The 19258-nt window shown below is 42.4% G+C and overlaps 2 protein-coding genes across 3 annotated transcripts; one reads left to right on the top strand and one right to left on the bottom strand.

The window, feature by feature from the left end:
• The first annotated feature begins 320 nt into the window (after positions 1–320).
• On the top strand, positions 321–4161 carry cfap97d1 (CFAP97 domain containing 1). Its single transcript, XM_014158671.3, has 6 exons — positions 321–683; positions 910–980; positions 1224–1345; positions 1842–1965; positions 3713–3781; positions 4065–4161. Exons 1-6 carry the CDS (start codon positions 497–499, stop codon positions 4080–4082), a joined length of 591 nt encoding a protein of 196 aa, XP_014014146.1. The 5' UTR covers positions 321–496; the 3' UTR covers positions 4083–4161.
• Positions 4138–9940, bottom strand: nmt1b (N-myristoyltransferase 1b). 2 transcript variants are annotated; one of them, XM_014158669.3, is made up of 12 exons: positions 9826–9940; positions 9433–9544; positions 9007–9151; positions 8666–8787; positions 8259–8350; positions 7963–8079; positions 7491–7661; positions 7203–7317; positions 6853–7023; positions 5404–5571; positions 4878–5015; positions 4138–4576 (listed from the first exon to the last, which is right to left on the bottom strand). In XM_014158669.3, exons 1-12 carry the CDS (start codon positions 9843–9845, stop codon positions 4556–4558), a joined length of 1392 nt encoding a protein of 463 aa, XP_014014144.1. In that variant the 5' UTR covers positions 9846–9940; the 3' UTR covers positions 4138–4555. The 2 variants fall into 2 exon arrangements, with proteins under 2 accessions (XP_014014144.1, XP_014014145.1); XM_014158670.3 differs by having other exon boundaries at positions 7278–7317.
• Positions 9941–19258: the final 9318 nt, after the last annotated feature.

Genomic DNA, 19258 nt, shown 5'->3' with positions numbered 1-19258 from the left:
GACCACTTCTAGCATGAACCATGAGCAAACATTTGTGAAAAAGTGATAGAATTCATATGGATTTGCCCTATACGGCTGTTCCACGATGTAATTTTATCACATTGCCCGCCTGAAAACGACGCCCTATTTCGATGTATGTGCGTATTTATTTGGGTTGTGCGTAAAGGTTGGTAGGCTGATGGACATTTGGAGAACAACTCCAGATATTTGTCTACCATAAGTAAAACCATTTGTACGCAAACCAATCAAGGCAGCCCCCCGCACCTGTGATTCAGAGGGGTTGGGTTAAATGCGGAAGACACATTTCAGTTGAAGGCATTCAGTTGTACAACTGACTAGGTATCCCTCTCTCCCTTTCCAATCGGAATTTCAGTGCAAAAATATGAAGCCTTTGCGCGCGCCTGTGGTCACAATGTAGTGTGTCATAATAGCGCAGAAGTGGAATATTTGGTCAACGGGTTCCAAATGAAGATTATACATTTGAATACCAATTTTGATGCTGTTTAAGCTGACGACTGGCACAGTTTATTTCCGAGTGGGCTGGTGCTATCTAAATAAAGCAATGAACAGAGCAGATTATTTGGCTTTCCCAGCCATTGTTGGGACCACTGGACAATACAATAATTTGAGAAAAATGTGGGATGGCCAACACTACAAATACCACATGGACAGAATGCAGAAAAGTAAGGCTAATTTGATTAATATGCTAGGACACATCTTTCTCACAAATGTGTTTTAAACATAAGAAGTTGAGTGCATTGTGATTTAGGCAGCCAATATCACACCTGTAGTAGTGTCATATAAAAACATTGTTATTTCAAGAAAACCAGTATCCCATATTTTTCCAAATCTGTCAAGTGAATTTATTTTCATTCAATATTGTTACTAACATATTTCAATGTCTTACAGCTAAACAAATGGTTGACAACAAAGCCCCCAGCACATATCTGCATTGTCATCTAAAGATGAAAAAGATTCAGGTAGGGTGGCACTGGTACCTTTAGAACCATTCTACTATGTTCTATTCTATGTTATTCTATTCTATTGTGTTCTAGGGTCGGCTTCCCAAAAACATAAAGATCCTCTTTAGCGCTAAGATCATGGTAGGCAATCGACGAACAATGATCTTAATGCTAAAGATGATCTTTGTTTTTTTGGAAACTCACCCCTATTTGGATAGCCAGTACAATAATGGCAGAGGAAACACTGAATGTCCCTGTCAGATGGAGCAGGAGCGTCTGATGGAGCTGGAGAGGGACAACCGCTTGCTGGTGTCCAGGATCGCCCGCACCATGGGCACCAAAGGAGGCCTGGACAACTGGAACAAGTACCAGCCCAAACCCAGGTGGGAACACGTCACATTAGGCTACCTATGTCCCCATTATGAATGGGAATCATGTCTTTCTGAGTCATATCTATGTATACCAACACCAGGGTTCCACTATTCTTTCTTAAATTGAACATAGCTTGAGATTTGCGAATGCTACAATATTCACTGACGTCATGACATGAATATTGTTGAATGTTATGAAATGAGGGATTTCCATCATGAAAGTTATTAGAATTGATTGCCTTCTTGATAGTGATTGATTAGATACTTAGTTAATATAAAGTTAATAGATAGTTAATAAACTGTAAAGGGTTATAAACTGTATTAGATGTTATATTTTAAGGTAACACCTATTCAAGACAGTGTATTCTCATGTAAGCTTCCCATTGTGTTTCCAGTGTGTTCATACTTAATAAATGTTTAGTACAGGGTTATAAACCCTCTTTCACATTGTATTCTATGGTTACAGAGACAGTGTAATCTCATGTAAGTTTCCCCATTGCATGTCCAGTGTGAGCGCAGACCTAAGGAACAGGGAGCTGGTGAAGATTTCTCTGGAGAACCAGGCCATTCTAAAGAAGATCAACATGACTAAGTCAGTCTACGACCACAGGACATGGCTGGACGACTTCAAAGTATGTGTGTGACAGAGAGAGAGAGAATGAGATAGAGAGACTGCAGTACAAAATATATCTCACAATACTGGTAGTGTTTGTGTGAATGTACACTACCGGTCGAAATTTTAGAACACTGACTCATCGAAGGGTTTTTCTTTATTTTTACTATTTTCTAGAATAATAGTGAAGAACAATAGTGAAGACATCACAACTATGAAATAACACATATGGAATCATGAAGTAATCAAAAAAGTGTTAAATAAATCAAAATATATGTTATATTTGAGATTCTTCAAATAGCCACCCTTTGCCTTGATGACAGCTTGCACACTCTTGGCATTCTCTCAACCAGCTTCACCTGGAATGCTTTTCCAACAGTCTTGAAGGAGTTCCCACATATGCTGAGCACTTGTTGGCTGTTTTTCCTTTACTCTGTGGTTCGACTCATCCCAAACAATGTCAATTTGATTCAGGTCAGAGAATTGTGGAGGCCAGGTCATCTGATGTAGCACTCCATCACTCTCCTTCTTGGTAGAATAGCCCTTACACAGCCTGGAGGTGTGTTGGGTCATTGTCCTGTTGAAAAACAAATGATAGTCCCACTAAGCCCAAACCAGATGGGATGGTGTATCACTGCAGTAGCCATGCTGGTTAAGTGTGCCTTGAATTCTAAATAAATCACAGACACTGTCACCAGCAAAGCACCCCAACGCCATAACACCTCCTCCTCCTTGCTTTACGGTGGGAAATACACATGCGGAGATCATCCGTTCACCCACAGCGCGTCTCACAAAGACATGGCGGTTGGAACCAAAAATCTCCAATTTGGACTCCAGACCAAAGGACACATTTCCACTGGTCTAATGTCCATTGCCCATGTTTCTTGGCCCAAGCAAGTCTCTTCTTATTATTGGTGTCCTTTAGTAATGGTTTCTTTGCAACAATTCGACCATGACGGCCTGATTCACACAGTCTCCTCTGAACAGTTGATGTTGAGATGTGTTTGTTACTTGAAATCTGTGAAGCATTTATTTGGGCTGCAATTTCTGAGGCTGGTAACTCTAATGAACTAATCCTCTGCAGCAGAGGTAACTCTGGGTCTTCCATTCCTGTGGCGGTCCTCATGAGAGCCAGTTTCATCATAGTGCTTGATGGTTTTTGTGACTGCAATGAAGAAACTTTCAAAGTTCTTGAAATGTTCCATATTGACTGACCTTCATGTCTTAAAGTAATGATGGTCTGTCATTTCTCTTTGCTTATTTGAGCTGTTCTTGCCATAATATGGACTTGGTCTTTTACCAAATAAGGCTATCTTCTGTATACCCCCCTACCTTGTCACCACACAACTGATTGGCTGAAACGCATTAAGAAGGAAAGAAATTCCACAAATTAACTTTTAACAAGGCACACCTGTTAATTGAAATGCATTCCAGGTGACTACCTCATGAAGCTGGTTGAGAGAATGCCAAGAGTGTGCAAAGCTGTCATCAAGGCAAAGGGTGACTATTTGAAGAATCTCAAATATAAAATATATTTTGATTTGTTTAACACTCTTTTGGTTACTACACGATTCCATATGTGTTATTTCATAGTTTTGATGTCTTCATTGTTATGCTACAATGTAGAAAATAGTAAAAATAAAGAAAAACCCTTGAATGAGTAAGTGTTCTAAAACGTTTGACCGGTAGTGTATGTAGTTGCCAACTTGCCACCACAGCTAAGTCCCAAATAACAATGAAACCCTCATCTCAGTGATCTTTTCTAGGTCACAAGAGGTTATGTGAACAGACTGTTGAAGTACCCTGAACAGCCCATACCGCCAAAGCAGCACAAGGTTAGTAGCACTCTTACTACTTTCCATAGCAGCAAATGGATACCTTAGACGTTCAAGAGAGAGTTGTTTCTCATTGATATCCTGTTTAGCCATAGAATGTTCCATAAGAGCAAGATAGAAACAAAGCCTGCATTTCAACCTGCAAAGCTGGTTGAAATGACATTGTCACAACCAGCTTTGCCCATTGTGAAGGACTTTGCGATTGTTACAAATACATGTTTGAAGTCTTAGACATTTCTGTTTCCTAAAGTTTTTACATGCTCCCCCCCCCCCCCCCCCCCAGATGCTGAACTTGGTCTAGAATCACAACCACAATCAAAATGCAGTCATTTTGCCACATACTTGTAAGACTTCAATACATTTAACTCATGGAAACTTTATTCATTTTTGTGTCACTTCCATCATTTGTGTTTATTGTGTGTTTGAGATAACATTGTTAGTCATTGCCTGCTGTATTCTTTTGGGTTGGTTAGTATCATGGCCCTCTTATCTGTGCCCTAGCCATCAGTTAAGGCCTTAGAACAAATAGTAGTACAGGTCAAAGTTCAAATTTAAATAGACGGCTCAGATGTTTTTGCTGGTTGATTGGTCCAGTCTTTCCCCTAGCACTACACAGCTGATTCAAATAACTAACTCATCATCAAGCTTTGTTTATTTTAGTCAGTTGTGTAGGGCTAGGGTAAAAACTAAATGTGCACCCAGGTGGGGCCCCAGGACCGAGTTTGGGAAGCCATGGATTGGTCTACTGTCTTCACCTATCAGTGGTCATGGACATCACAGCAACACCAAGCCAACCTGTCAAAATAATAAATAATTATTACTCATTTATTTTGCTCAGTACAAACTCTATGGATTACACCTCTCAATCCACATAGCTTTTGAAATATTTTTTGTAAACACAATTTTCTTTCCAGTTGGGATTGCCGGTACGTACAATCATCATTGTCATCAACATAATTACAATCCATTCATACACAATGTATATGTAGCAAGTGAGTTAGGGTAAGGTAAGCCTTTCCAAATGACCTCTGGAAGTTAGGATTTTAAGAGTCAGCTTAGGGGGTAGGTTCATAACAGATACTGCAGTGATAGTTACCATTTTCAGGCCTATAGTGGGACATCTCCAGTTGTACAGGTAGTAGTGTAGGCTCTTGTCCCCGATGCCAAACTTGAGCTTCTCCAGGAAAGAAGTGTTCTCCATCAGGTCCAGAACAGTGAAGACGTCAAAGCCTTTCTGTATCGCCGAGAAAGAGAAGTGACAGAAAGAGAAAGAGCATATAGCCAAGGGGATTGATACAGTATGAATAAACTAATTCACTCGTAGCTTTGGTCGCCATCTCACAAACACACACACACACACACACACACACACACACACACACACACACACACACACACACACACACACACACACACACACACACACACACACACACACACAGAGCTTTGACCCCTCTACTCGCACAGTTGATTTGAATTGTGGCCCGTACACACTCAGCTTTGGCCCTCACACAATCATAGCTATAGCTTTGGTGCCCACACACACACACACACACACACACACACACACACACAGGTTTACCCGCACACATAAACGTTGGCCCCCAGACACACACACTCACAGATTTGGCCAGGAACAGAGTATCCTCCATGAGGTCAGGCAGTGGAGTGGAGGAGGAGACACAGTAGAGGGAATGGGCTGCCTTCAGGCCCTTGTGTACCGGATGGTTCAGCACCCTGGACACCACGGTGTAGAAACTCACAAAGTCTGTCAGCACACCAGCAGAGCTCTGTGCCAGAGAAACGGGGTGGTGTTCATTGGAGAAGAAAAGGGACTGAAACATGGAACGACTACCTGCACTTAATAAGAATAGGGGAAAACTGAAAACTAGCTGTTATTGGCAGATAGGTTGGGAACTCTCCTTCTTATTGGTCTATTAACTAATTTACCACCTGGTAGGCCAACACTTTTTTTGCCTTTTCAAACATCTCTTATACTAGAAGGGCATTACCATAATGTTCTATTATTCCAACATCATAGTGTGGAAATATATATAAAACACAGGTAAATCACGTTTTTGACTGCACTGGGCCTTTAAGTAAACTCTGTTGGTAGTACAATTTGAAGCTCAACTGAAGGCAATAAACAACATTTCTGATATGGCCTATGTGGCATCAAATTTAGTCAGAAAAATATATTCTCGTGTCAAATTGACTACAAAGTGTAAATCATTTTGTTCATAAGGTCAGTCTCATCCAAAACTACGTTTTGTAAGTTAGTTCGTCATGACTTACTTGAGTCATGACAGTTGGGTTTTGATTTTGACAATGCTCACTTGCCCACTAACACAGGATACACAGCTGTGGTGATTGTCTCTATCCATTCCTTACACAGAACACACTGACAGTGACACTGACCTGCCCATCAGTGCAGCGGATCAGACTTTGTTTACATAAGACAACAGGTCATGCATTGTTTTTACTTGAGAAATATTGCACCAAACACCAGATGTAAAATTGAGCCACTAAAACCTCCTCGGCAAAAACTTCAACATTAATTACAGATTTCTTGAGTTATTTATTTGGGCTATTTTGAAGAAGTAATACTGGCTTTGTTCCTATGGTTTCTCATGGGGTACAAACATCAGTAACTGCCCCATCGAACCACACCCCCAAGACTGATATCATGTTTTTCTTAATGAGCAACAGAGAAACACATGCAGAATCGGTGTGTTCAGTCACTCTTTAAAGCTGTAATCCATAGCGATGAAATTGCCACGTCCCTTTGCGATATTACAGCAGCAAAAGTGTTATTTCAAACAACAAACACAGTTTTTTCCCCCTCCGACATAATTTCACATAATTTCATCATGCGATAGAACAACAAATATATTTTGATTTACCACAATGCTTGATTCTCATTTCCTCAAAACAAAAACAATAACAAATGTGCCTGGGGGCGGCCATTGGCACTGTTTAGCCTATTGTGGTTTTCAGTTTTAAGGGACTGCCAAAGCCCGGAGAACAATAATAATTTGCCTAACTGACTAAGGTATTGGAAGGACACCAACCTCCACCACGTAGGTGTCAATCACATTCTCGCGTGGTAACAACCAGTGCTCCACTTCCCCCTGAGACAGGACGGGGGTCAGGTGGTACTTCTTGAGGTACCCCTGAAGGAGCATGTGTACCCCTTTCACATCACCCCTTGTCATGGGCCGCAACCCTGCTGTTTTGGGAGCCTGACAGAACGAGTAGGAGAGAGAAAGAGCAGGATTGGGGTCAATTCCAGTTTTCACTATCAAGCCATGGTACACACAGTATGAGATTGGGATTGCAGTGTATTGCTGTGTATTTAAGTGGGTCTGGTAGTAGTTGCATTGTGTTGGCCACAGGGGGGGGGCACCAGCCATACACTAACTTCAAGCAGGCGGTTGAGCTTGAGCGCTCGTTGGACGGTCATGTTGCCCCTCAGGCTGGAGATGGGGAAATTCACCTCGATCAGCTTGCGTGGGTTCAGAGAGCGGTGCCAGTACCTGCCAACATGTACACACAGGATGGAAATGGGCGTAAACAGGAGAAGAGAAACAAATTGATATTTTCTGGACTAACTTGTGTATTCAGCAAGTCTGTCTAGAGTGAAGTCTGTCTATATATTGTGTGTGTCTGAGTGTGTGTCTACATTTGTGTATGTGTGTGTAGCATCCACCTGCAGGTAGCCACAGGTTTGGGCAGCACCCCGCTGGCAGTGTAGACGGCCTGGTAGACTCCCTGCAGGTTGACCCGTCTGGTGACCTCTCTGATGAGCACCGGGGTCATTCGTTTGGAGCGCAGCTTCTTGTGGACGCACAGGAAGTGGACCTGCACCATCTTCTTCTCCCTAGGGAACCATTCATTGTGAGGAACACATTTTGTCATGACACCCAGGCTATACCCATGTTTACTTGGGCTTCTAGCAAGAAGCTTATGATATAATGCTTTATTTACTACTGTATTATTATACTGTATGCAATCATTAATATTTTATAGCCTGGGTGCCAGACGTTCTGTATTCAACAGTGCTACTACATTGTTTCACTCAATAATTGCATCTAAGCACTGAGTTGGGCCCAGCCACACAGATATTGTGTATCCGTCAAAAACGGATGGGCCATCCATATGGATGGCTACTTTTGACTCACGTGTCATATATGCGGATGTTAGTGGGCACAGCAGCGATGAAGCCCACTAGTTTCTGATTAGTGTTCACCTTTACCCCACAATGCCACTGGGGCAACCAACCTGGGGGGCACAGGGCCCTGGAGGAGAGGCGGGATGAGAGAGACAGAGAGAGAGAGAGAGAGAGAGGGGGAAATAAAGTTTTTTTCAACACAATTAACTACCCACCTACTTGAGTTGCAGTGGATAGTTAGATAGTTAGTTGGATTATCTACAGACCAAAACAAAGCTACATTCAGATGCTGTAAACGTCACTCACCACAGCAGATACTCAGGGGAGAAGTCAAACCTGGAGGTGTTGTCATCCTCCTCCATATAGTTCTCATTCAGAAGAGCACACAGCTCCCTCAGCTGGAGAGCGACGGGAGAGAAGGGTAGCCAGAGTGGGACAGTGTTTTTATTTGATTCATCAATTGAATCCAATTGAATCAAATCCAATGTTTACTATGAACATGCGGTTAGCTTTACTTTGACTTTGACTTCATTTATCTATTAGCTTTGGGAATACTGTTGTATCTTTACAGTCGGGCCAATAGAGTTTTAATTGAAATATGAATTGGAGAGAGAGAGCCATAACATGCAAACACGCTCACAAACAAAAAGAGTGACAGCATCCAACAACAGCTAAGGCCTCAGTAAAGAAGGAAGGGGAGAAGTGTCACTCACCACAGCAGGGTCCCCCAGATCCAGGGGGGCCCAGCTGAACCCCTGTGGTAGACTGTAAGGCTCCTCACGAACACTGGCCTTATCCACCTCAATAGGACCATGGGTCGTGGCATTGTCGTCACCTGGAGTGTGACAGAGAGAGAGAGAGAGAGAGAGAGAGAGAGAAGAGAGAGAGAGAATATGAGAACGAGAGAGAGAGAGACGGATAAAGGGATAAATAAAGGGTTCTGGATAGCATTGCTGGTTTACATTGGCTTGTTATTTTAATCTCTTAGCTTTTACTCTGTCTTGAATCAACCATGTACCATACAACAAGTTTGGGTACCATACATGTACCATACCTAGTTTGGGGACAGGCTGGGTGTCCCAGAAGGGGTAGGGGCGTCTGCTGGCCTCCTCCAGGGTCCTCGGGAGGCCCTTGCCCAGGGAGAAGAGGTGCAGGGCCCTCTGGATCTCCTGCTGCTTTTCCTCCGGGAGAGCATCCAGCTGGGGAGAAACACACAGTGTTGATCACTCTAGGCACTGATACAGGGTCAGATGTTATTTTCGTCCAAATGGTTATGGTTAGAATAGTGGTAGGGTGATCTGATTCTAGATACGATTTTATGAGAGCATTTGTGGGAGCCCTCAACTTGCTGTTTTTCAGAGTACTCTCTTTCTCATATTTAAGGATCACAACTTACACAGTTAATACATATTCACATATACACACACACACACACACACACACACACACACACACACACACACCCCCCCCCCCCTCGCACCATAGCAAACGGGTCTTTGGGTCCATCAAGATTCCAGGCATCCTCCTTGCTCTTCTTCTTCTTATTCCTTTTTTTCCGACCGCCTCTATTTTCTTCCCCCAGGTTCTTGTCACTAAAATAAAAATGATAACAATAGGATACTAATGATTCATTTACATGCAGGGACACAATTTAAATACTGACACTTTGAAGTCAGATGCATTGCACCGTCATGCTTCAGCTTGCGACATCTCTATCAGTATTGCCTACTGTAATAACGGTATTATTTTACTGTTAATAGTAGTAACACCCAACAACACATACAAAATCATATGGCATCCATAATTGAAAAAGTTCTCTCCTTTTAGGATTAAAAGTATATCAAACGTAAAATAGGTTACTTGATTAACTTACGGAAGTTTTGAATCAGTCATTGTAGAGCGGAGAGAGAGACCACAATACTGAATATGTGTGGCACTTGGGGTTTTGTCTCTTATCTTGAGAGACAGTTAGGGGAGGACAGTGACCGCCTTAGTCCCCCACCCCCATCTCTACCCCGCCCAGGCTGCCCCATACATATCTTACTTAAATGTTTGGACTCCAATAACTTGCCTGGGACTACAGTAGATGTGGCTAGAAGTGGCTGAACGGGGCTATTTCTTTGTCAGTGGTAACTACACTGAAAAAACATATAAACGCAACATGCTAAAATTTCAAAGACTTTACTGAGTTACAGTTCATATAAGGAAATCAGTCAATTGAAATAAATTCATTAGCCCCTAATCTCTGGATTTCACATGACTGGGAATACAGATACGCATCTGTTGGTCACAGATACCTTAAAAAAAGGTAGGGGCGTGGATAAAAAAAAAACAGTCAGTATCTGTTGTGACCTCCATTTGCCTCATGCAGCACGACATCTCTTTTGCATAGAGTTGATCAGGCTGTTGATTGTGGCCTGTGGAATGTTGTCCTACTCTTCTTCAATGGCTGTGCGAAGTTGCTGGATATTGGCGGGAACTGGAACACACTGTCCTACGTGTCCCTTCCGTGTTAGTTTTTTTCTTTAAAGTGTTTTAAAGTTGCAATCCACCTCAGTCAACCAAGTTGTTAGTGGTATTACATGAGATAGCTAATAATAAGGCAAATAGCAGTACTTTGGCTGTTAGTTTTTATCCGTTTTTTGGTGAAACATACCAAACAAGCTGTCGACCTAACCCTCAATCAGTGGTGGAAAAAGTAACCAATTGTCATACTTGAGTAAAAGTATAGATACCTTAATAGAAAGTTTCTCAAGTAAAAGTGAAAGTTGGTCAGTAAAATACTACTTGAGTAAAGGTCTAAAAGTATTTGGTTTTAAATACACTTAAGTATCAAAAGTAAATGTAATTGCAAAAAAATACTAAAGTATCAAAAGTGAAAGTATAAATGATTTAAAATTCCTACTATTTAGCAAATCAGACGGCACAATTGTCTTGTTTTTTACATTTTTGGATAGCCAGGGTCACACTCCAGACATTATTTACAAGAGATGCATTTGTGTTTAGTGAGTCCACCAGACCAGAGGCAGTAGTGATAACCACTGCTTGATAAGTGTGTGAGTTTGACTATTTTCCTGTCCTTGTCACGCCCTGACCTGAGAGATCCTTTTTATGTCTCTATTTAGGTTTGGTCATGGTGAGATTTGGGTGGGCATTCTATGTCTGTTTTTCTATGTTTGGGATTGCTTTGTTTCGGCCGGGTATGGCTCCCGTTCATCGTTGTTGCTGATTGGGAGTCATACTTAGGCAGCCTGTTTTTCCTTTGGGTTTTGTGGATAGATGTTTTCTGTTTAGTATTTTGTGACCTGACAGAGCTGTTGGCTGTCGTTCATTTTCTTGTTTGTTTTGCCCTCAATGGATACAGCGAGCTGCAACCGCAGATGTCATAATCTCCGACCCTTTGCTGAAAGTTTACACTACAATGGAATACCACAATCAATACAATCAACATACTGATTGGCAGTAGAGGAAGAATTCAGAATCAGATAAAAAAATAAAAAAAATTCAGAACACCTCTTCCATCTATTATGCATGGCAATGTACAAAGCATAAGGAATAAGACTGAGGAGCTACGGGCTTGTATCCAATACCTCTCAGAGTACTGACAATCCTGCCTGATCTGTCTATCAGAGACCTGGCTTACGGAACAGGATACCGACTCCGTTGTGGGGTTGGATGGCTACACAATCATTAGAATGGACGGAAACATCAACTCCGGTAAGAGAAAAGGTGCAGGAGTTGTGCATTCATCAATGAGAAATATTGCAATCGTGCCCATATTACAACTAAGCACCAGGTCTGTACTAAAGACATTAAACTACGGCCTTACTACCTGCCATGGGAATTAAATCAGGTCAGACAATTCATTGTTTACACTGCCCCCTCCGGCACCCAAATAGCTGCCGACTTGATCCATGACCTTGTATCCCAGGCTTAAACAGAGTCACCCGAAGCGGTAAAGCTGACCATGGGAGACTTTAACATGTGCAGTCTATCTGGACATTTACCATCATACCAGCAATGTGTAACATGTCCTACCCAAAATTAAGCCTATCTGGACCTCTTATGGTAACATCGCAGGTGTGCATTCTTCCAAGGCACTACCCAATCTCGGAGCAGTCTTCTAGTGAGGCTTCGGATGCGCGCACACCACCCACCGCTTCCGAGTACATTACCCGCTAATGTCCAGTTCCTAGTTAACAAAGTTTACGAAATCAGGGCAAGAGTTGCTATCCAAAGAGAAATGCAGGATTGTAACATATTCTGTTTCACGGAAACATGGCAAGCATGGGACATGTTGTCGGAGTCAGTACAGCCAGCGGGATTTTCAGTACATCGCGCCCCGACAGGAATAAACATCTCTCCGGTAAAAAGAAGGGCGGGGGTGTATGTTTCATGATTAATGACTCATTGTGTAATTGTAACAACATACAGGAACTCAAGTCCTTTTGTTCAACTGACCTAGAATTCCTCACAATCAAATGCCGACCGTATTATCTCCCAAGAGAACTCTCCTTGGTTATTGTCACAGCCGTGTATAACCTGAAACCGTGGATTGATGGCAGCATACGCACAAAACTGAAAGCACGTACCACCTAATTTAATCATGACAAGGCAACTGGGAATATGGCCGAATACAAACAGTGTAGTTATTCCCTCCGTAAGGCAATCAAACAAGCAAAGTGTCAGTATAGAGACAAGACGTATGTGGCAGGGTCTACAGACAATCACGGATTACAAAAAGAAAACCAGCCCCCTAGCGGACATCAACGTCTTGCTTCCAGACAAATTAAACAACTTCTTTGCGTGCTTTGAAGACAATACAGTGCCACCAATGCGGCCCGCTACCAAAGACTGTGGGCTCTCCTTCTCAGTGGCCGACGTGAGTAAAACATTTAAACGTGTTAACCCTCACAAGGCTGCCGGCCCAGACGGCATCCCTAGCCGCGTCCTCACAGCATGCACAGACCAGCTGGCTGATGTGTTTACAGACATATTCAATCAATCCCTATCCCAGTCTGCTGTTCCCACATGCTTCACGATGGATACCATTGTTCCTGTTCCCAAGAAAGCCAAGGTAACTGAACTAAATGACTATCGCCCAGTACCACTCACTTCTGTCATCATGAAGTGCTTTGAGAGACTAGTCAAGGATCATATCACCTCCACCCTACCTGTCACCCTAGACCCACTTCAATTTGCTTACCGTCCCAATAGGTCCACAGACGATGCAATCGCCATCACACTGCACACTGTCCTATCACATCTGGACAAGAGGAATACCTATGTATTCACCATAGTACCCTCCAAACTTATCATTAACGGGCCTGACGGGCCGCCACCAGGTGGTGAAGGTAGGAAACAACATCTCCACTCCGCTGATCCTCAACACTGGGGCCCCATAAGTGTGCGGTCTCAGCCCCCTCCTGTACTCCCTGTTTATGCACGCCTCCAACTCAATCATCAAGTTTGCAGACGACACAACAGGGGTAGGCTTGATTACCAACAATGACGAGACAGCCTACAGGGAGGAGTTGAGGGCCCTCGGAGTGTGGTGTCAGGAAAATAACCTCCCACTCAGTGTCAGCAAAACAAAAAGGCTCACCCCCCTATCCACATCGACAGGACAGCAATGGAGAAGGTGGAAAGTTTTAAGTTCCTCGGTGTACATATCACCGACAAACTGAAATGATCCACCCACACAGACAGTGTGGAGAAGGCGCAACAGCGCCTCTTCAACCTCAGGAGGCTGAAAAAATGTGGCTTGTCACCGATAACTCTCACTAACTTTTACAGGTGCACAATCGAGAGCATCCTGTCGGGCTGTATCACCGCCTGGTACAGAAACTGCACCGCCCACAACCGCCCACAAAGGGCTATAACCATCCGAGCCACTGCCTGTTCACCCCGCTTCCATCCAGAAGGCGAGGTCAGTACAGGTGCATCAAAGCTGGGACAGAGAGATTAAAAAACAACTTCTATCTCAAGGCCATCAGATTGTTAAACAGCCATCACTAGCACAGATAGGCGGCTGCCTACCTATCATTGGCCACTTTAATAAATGGAAGACTAGTCACTTTAATAATGCCACTTTAAGAATGTTTACATACAGTGGCTTACTCAAGTATTCACCCCCTTGGCATTTTTCCTATTTTGTTGCCTTTGTCACCCCCCCCCCCCCCCCCAAAGTCAATACTTTGTAGAGCCACCTTTTGCAGCAATTACAGCAGTAAGTCTCTGGCCACTGGGATTTTTGCCCATTCTTCAAGGTAAAACTACTCCAGCTCCTTCAAGTTGGATGGGTTCCGCTGGTGTACAGCAATATTTAAGTCATACCACATATTCTCAATTGGATTGAGGTCTGGCCTTTGACTAGACCATTCCTAGACATTTAAATATTTCCCCTTAAACCACTCGAGCGTTGCTTTCGCAGTATGCTTAGGGTCATTGTCCTGCTGGAAGGTGAACCTCCATCCCAGTCTCAAATCTCTGGAAGACTGAAATAGGTTTCCCTCAAGAATTTCCCTGTATTTAGTGCCATCTATCATTCCTTCAATTCTGACCAGTTTCTCAGTCCCTGCCGATGAAAAACATCCCCACAGCATGCTGCCACCACCATGCTTCACTGTGGAGACGGTGTCCTCGGGGTGATGAGAGGTGTTGGGTTTGCACCAGACATAGCGTTTTCCTTGATGGCCAAAAAGCTCAATTTTAGTCTCATCAGACCAGAGTACCTTCTTCCATATGTTTGGGGAGTCTCCCACATGCCTTTTGGCGAACACCAAACGTATTTGCTTATTTTTTTCTTTAAGCATTGGCTTTTTTCTGGCCACTCTTCCATAAAGCTTAGCTCTGTGGAGTGTATGACTTAAAGTGGTCATATGCACAAATACTCCAATCTTCACTGTGGAGCTTTGCAGCTCCTTCAGGGTTATCTTTGGTCTCTTTGTTGCCTCTCTGATTAATGCCCGCCTTGCCTGGTCCGTGAGTTTTGTTGGGCGGCCCTCTCTTGGCAGGTTTGTTGTGGTGCCATATTCTTTCTATTTTTTAATAATGGATTTAATGGTGCTCTGTGGAATGTTCAAAGTTTCATATATTTTTTTATAACCCAACCTTGATCTGTACTTCTCCACAACTTTGTCCCTGACCTGTTTGGAGAGCTCCTTGGTCTTCATGGTGCCGCTTGCTTAGTGGTGTTGCAGACTCTGGGGCCTTTCAGAAAGGTGTGTATATATACTGAGATCATGTGACACTTAGATTGCACACAGGTGGACTTTATTTAACTAATTATGTGACTTCTGAAGGTAATTGGTTGCACCAGAACTTATTTAGGTGCTTCATAGAAAAGGGGTGAATACATTGTTTATAAGAAAAATACATTAAATTACAGCTCTAAAATCAATCAAGGATAGAGTGTGGTTGTTACACATCCAGCTGGCTATCCTCTTTAGTCAGGCAGAATGACAGACCAGGTAGCAGCAGGGTTTGGCCTGGTTTAACCTCTTGAGGACCCCTTCGAGATACAATCCCGCTAAAGGGATTGGTTGGACAACAACCAGTGAGATAGCACGGCGGGAAATTCTAAAAAAGATAATCTCAAAATTAAAATTCAAGTACTATTCGGCATTTTAAAGATACTCTACTCGTTAATCCAATCACATTGTCCGATTTCAAAAAGGCTTTACGGTGAAAGCAAAACATTAGATTATTTTAGCATAGCACATTAGCAAAAAAAAAAGCAATTTTCCAAGCACGGATAGCCATCACAAAACCAGATATACAGCTAAAATTAAGCACTAACCTTTGACAATCTTCATCAGATGACACTCCTAGGACATCATGTTAGACAATACATGCATTTTTTGTTAGATCAAGTTCATATTTATGTCCAAAAACCCAATTTTTACATTGGCGCGTGACGTTCAGAAAATGTTTTCTCCCCATAACTCCCGGTGAATAGGCACATTAATTTACAGAAGAACTCATAAACGTTGACAAAATTTATAACAATTATTTAATCTACTCCTTTATGCAACCACTTTGTCAGATTTCAAAATAACTTTACGGAAAAAGCACATTGTTCAATATTCTGAGTACAGAACTTAGCCTTCAATGCTAAGCTATACAGTTAGCCTACAACCACGGCGTCGACAAATCTCTAAAAATATGTTCGAAATATTTACTTACCTTTGCTGATCTTCGGCGAAATGCACTCGGAAGGGGTCCCACTTCCACAAGAAATGTTCATTTGTTCTGCAAAGTCCATCATTTATGTCCAACTACGTCCGTTCTGTTGACCCATCCAAAACACTTTACAATGGCATGTGGCGTGGACGCAAATCCATAGACGAAATGTTCAAAGTTCCATTACCGTTTGTAGAAACACGTCAAATGATGTTTACAATCAATCCTTTAGGGTATTTTTTTACGTAAAATTGCGATAATTTTACAACCGGGCAATAGGTATTCATCCCAGAAGAAAAATAAAAAACATGAAGTCACGTGCACGCGCGTCACGAGACACCTGTCCTCAGACTGGCCAGTGATTGACTGAGCCACAATTTTCTGCCCAGGTGACGGATGAAACCAGTTCCTAAAGGTTGTTGACAGCCAATGGAAGAGTTAGGAGGTGCAACGTAAATCCTATGTCACTGTAGTTTTTCAAGGGATTCAAAAGAAAAACTACATTTCTAATTTCTCCCACTTCCTGATTCAATTTTTCTCAGGTTTTTCCTGCCATATGAGTTCTGTTATACTCACAGACACCATTCAAACGGTTTTAGAAACTTCAGAGTGTTTTCTATCCAAATCTACTAATAATATGCATATTCTATTTTCTGGGCCAGAGTAGTAACCTGTTTAAATTGGGTACGTTTTTCATCCGGCCATGAAAATACTGCCCCCTAGCCCATAGAGGATAACCATAGCATCCATTTTTCCGATATTTTTTTTTCAATAATTCTTTGAAACAAGTACATTTTTTTCATTTCACTTCACCAATTTGGACTATTTTGTTTATGTCTATTACATAAAATAAAAATAAAAATCTATTTAAATGACGCCAAGGGAGATGAATACTTTTGAAAGGCACTGTATCTTGCATTACTTATCTCATATACACAGTTGAAGTCGGAAATTTACATACACCTTAGCCAAATAGATTTAAACTCAGTTTTTCACAATTCCTGACATTTAATCCAAGTAAAAATTCCCAGTTTTAGGTCAGTTAGGATCACCACTTCATTTTAAGAATGTGAAATGTCATAATAATCTCAAGGTATTGGAGTGGCTTTGTGATGGCCACTCCAATACCTTGACTTTGTTGTCCTTAAGCCATTTTGCCACAACTTTGGAAGTATGCTTGGGGTCACATCCATTTGGAAGACCCATTTGCAACCAAGCTTTAACTTCCTGACTGATGTCTTGAGATGTTGCTTCAATATATCCACATAATTTTCCTGCCTCATGATGCCATCTATTTTGTGAAGTGCACCAGTCCCTCCTGCAGCAAAGCACCCCCACAACATGATACTGCCACCCCCGTGCTTCACGGTTGTGATGGTGTTCTTCGGCTTGCAAGCCTCCCCCTTTTTCCTCCAAACATAACGATGGTCATTACGGACAAACAGTTCTATTTTTGTTTCATCAGACCAGAGGACATTTGTCCAAAAAGTACGATCTTTGTCTCCATGTGAAGTTGCAAACCGTAGTCCGGCTTTTTTATGGCGGTTTTGGAGCAGTGGCTTCTTCCTTGCTGGGTGGCCTTTCAGGTTATGTCGATATAGGACTCGTTTTACTGTGGATATAGATACTTTTGTACCTGTTTCCTCGAGCATCTTCACAAGGTCCTTTGCTGTCGTTCTGGGATTGATTTGCACTTTTCGCACCAAATACGTTCATCTCTAGGAGACAGAACGTGTCTCTTCCTGAGCTGTATGACGGCTGTGTGGTCCCATTGTGTTTATACTTGCGTACTATTGTTTGTACAGATGAACGTGGTACCTTCAGGCGTTTGGAAATTGGTCCCTAGGATGAACCAGACTTGTCTTGGCTGATTTCTTTTGATTTTCCCATTATGTCAAGCAAAGAGGCACTGAGTTTGAAGGTAGGCCTTGAAATACATCCACAGGTACACCTCCAATTGACTCAAATGATGTCAATTAGCCTATCAGAAGTTTCTAAAGCCATGACATCATTTTCTGGAATTTTCCAAGCTGATTAAAGGCACAGTCAACTTAGTGTATGTAAACTTCTGACCCACTGGAATTGTGATACAGTGAATTATAAGTGAAATAATCTGTCTGTAAACAATTGTTGGAAAAATTACTTGTGTCATGCACAAAGTAGATGTCCTAACTGACTTGCCAAAACTATAGTTTGTTAATTAACAAGAAATTTGTGGAGTGGTTGAAAAACGAGTTTTAATGACTCCAACCTAAGTGTATGTAAACTTCCGACTTCAACTGCATATACTGTATACTACACTATCTATTCTATACTATCTATTGCATCTTAGCCACTCAGTCACTGCTCATCCATATATTTTATACTTATATATCCTCATCACATTCCTTTACTAGATTGTGTGTATTAGGTTTTGTTGTGGAATTGTTAAATATTACCTGTTAGATACTGCTGCACTGTCAGATCTAGAAGCATTTCGCTACACTCGCAATAACATCTGCTAACCATGTGTATGTGACCAATAAAATGTGATTTGATTTGAATGATGCAGCCACGGTCAGCTTATCAGCAGTGTGACTTTACAGCGTGACCTGTTGGGTAGAGACAAGAGTAGCACATACAGTACACTCAGTGACGTCTCTAGCCCGTGTGGGGGCCAAAGCAAGATTAGGTATAGGCCCCAAAAATGGCCCCCTCTGCATCTAGGCCCCCTCTGCTTATCGGGGACCCCAGAGCACTGCTGACATGGGCTAATTGAGTGACTGTCAGTGACTGACATAACTTGTGCTGATGCACAAACAAATTTCTAAATTGCACCTCGTGTATTCCACTTTTCTAACACTGAACCACAGGAGGTTGGTGTCACCATAACTGGGGAGGACGGACGAGGCACTGGCTGGAGCGGAATCAGTGGAATGGTATCACATACATCGACCACATATGGTTTCCATGTGTTGATGCTATTTCATTTACTCTGTTCCAGCCATTAATATGAGCCGTCCTCCCTTCAGCAGCCTCCACTGCTCTCAACAGTAAGTTGAGACGCTGACTGAGTTCCTTTTTGGAGCTCTGGGGCCACCTAGCAGCCGTGAGGCCCTACGCACAGCGCATAGTCTGCGTAT

Source organism: Salmo salar, chromosome 19 (genome assembly GCF_965601325.2).
Source record: "Salmo salar chromosome 19, fSalSal1, whole genome shotgun sequence".
Classification (NCBI taxonomy): domain Eukaryota; kingdom Metazoa; phylum Chordata; class Actinopteri; order Salmoniformes; family Salmonidae; genus Salmo; species Salmo salar.
The sequence above is the reverse complement of the archived record's forward strand: the minus strand, read 5'-3'. Positions and strand labels throughout refer to the sequence as shown.

Coding starts and splice junctions, on each gene's coding strand:
- nmt1b (XM_014158669.3), bottom strand. CDS start 9,845: ATGACTGATTCAAAACTTCC. Junction 8,080..8,258: donor TCCCCTGAGTATCTGCTGTG/GTGAGTGACGTT, acceptor CCTCTCCTCCAG/GGCCCTGTGCCCCCCAGGTT. Junction 7,024..7,202: donor AGCTCAACCGCCTGCTTGAA/GTTAGTGTATGG, acceptor TCGTTCTGTCAG/GCTCCCAAAACAGCAGGGTT.
- cfap97d1 (XM_014158671.3), top strand. CDS start 497: ATGCTGTTTAAGCTGACGACTGGCACAGTTTATTTCCGAGTGGGCTGG. Junction 1,346..1,841: donor AAGTACCAGCCCAAACCCAG/GTGGGAACACGT, acceptor TTGCATGTCCAG/TGTGAGCGCAGACCTAAGGA. Junction 1,966..3,712: donor CATGGCTGGACGACTTCAAA/GTATGTGTGTGA, acceptor GATCTTTTCTAG/GTCACAAGAGGTTATGTGAA.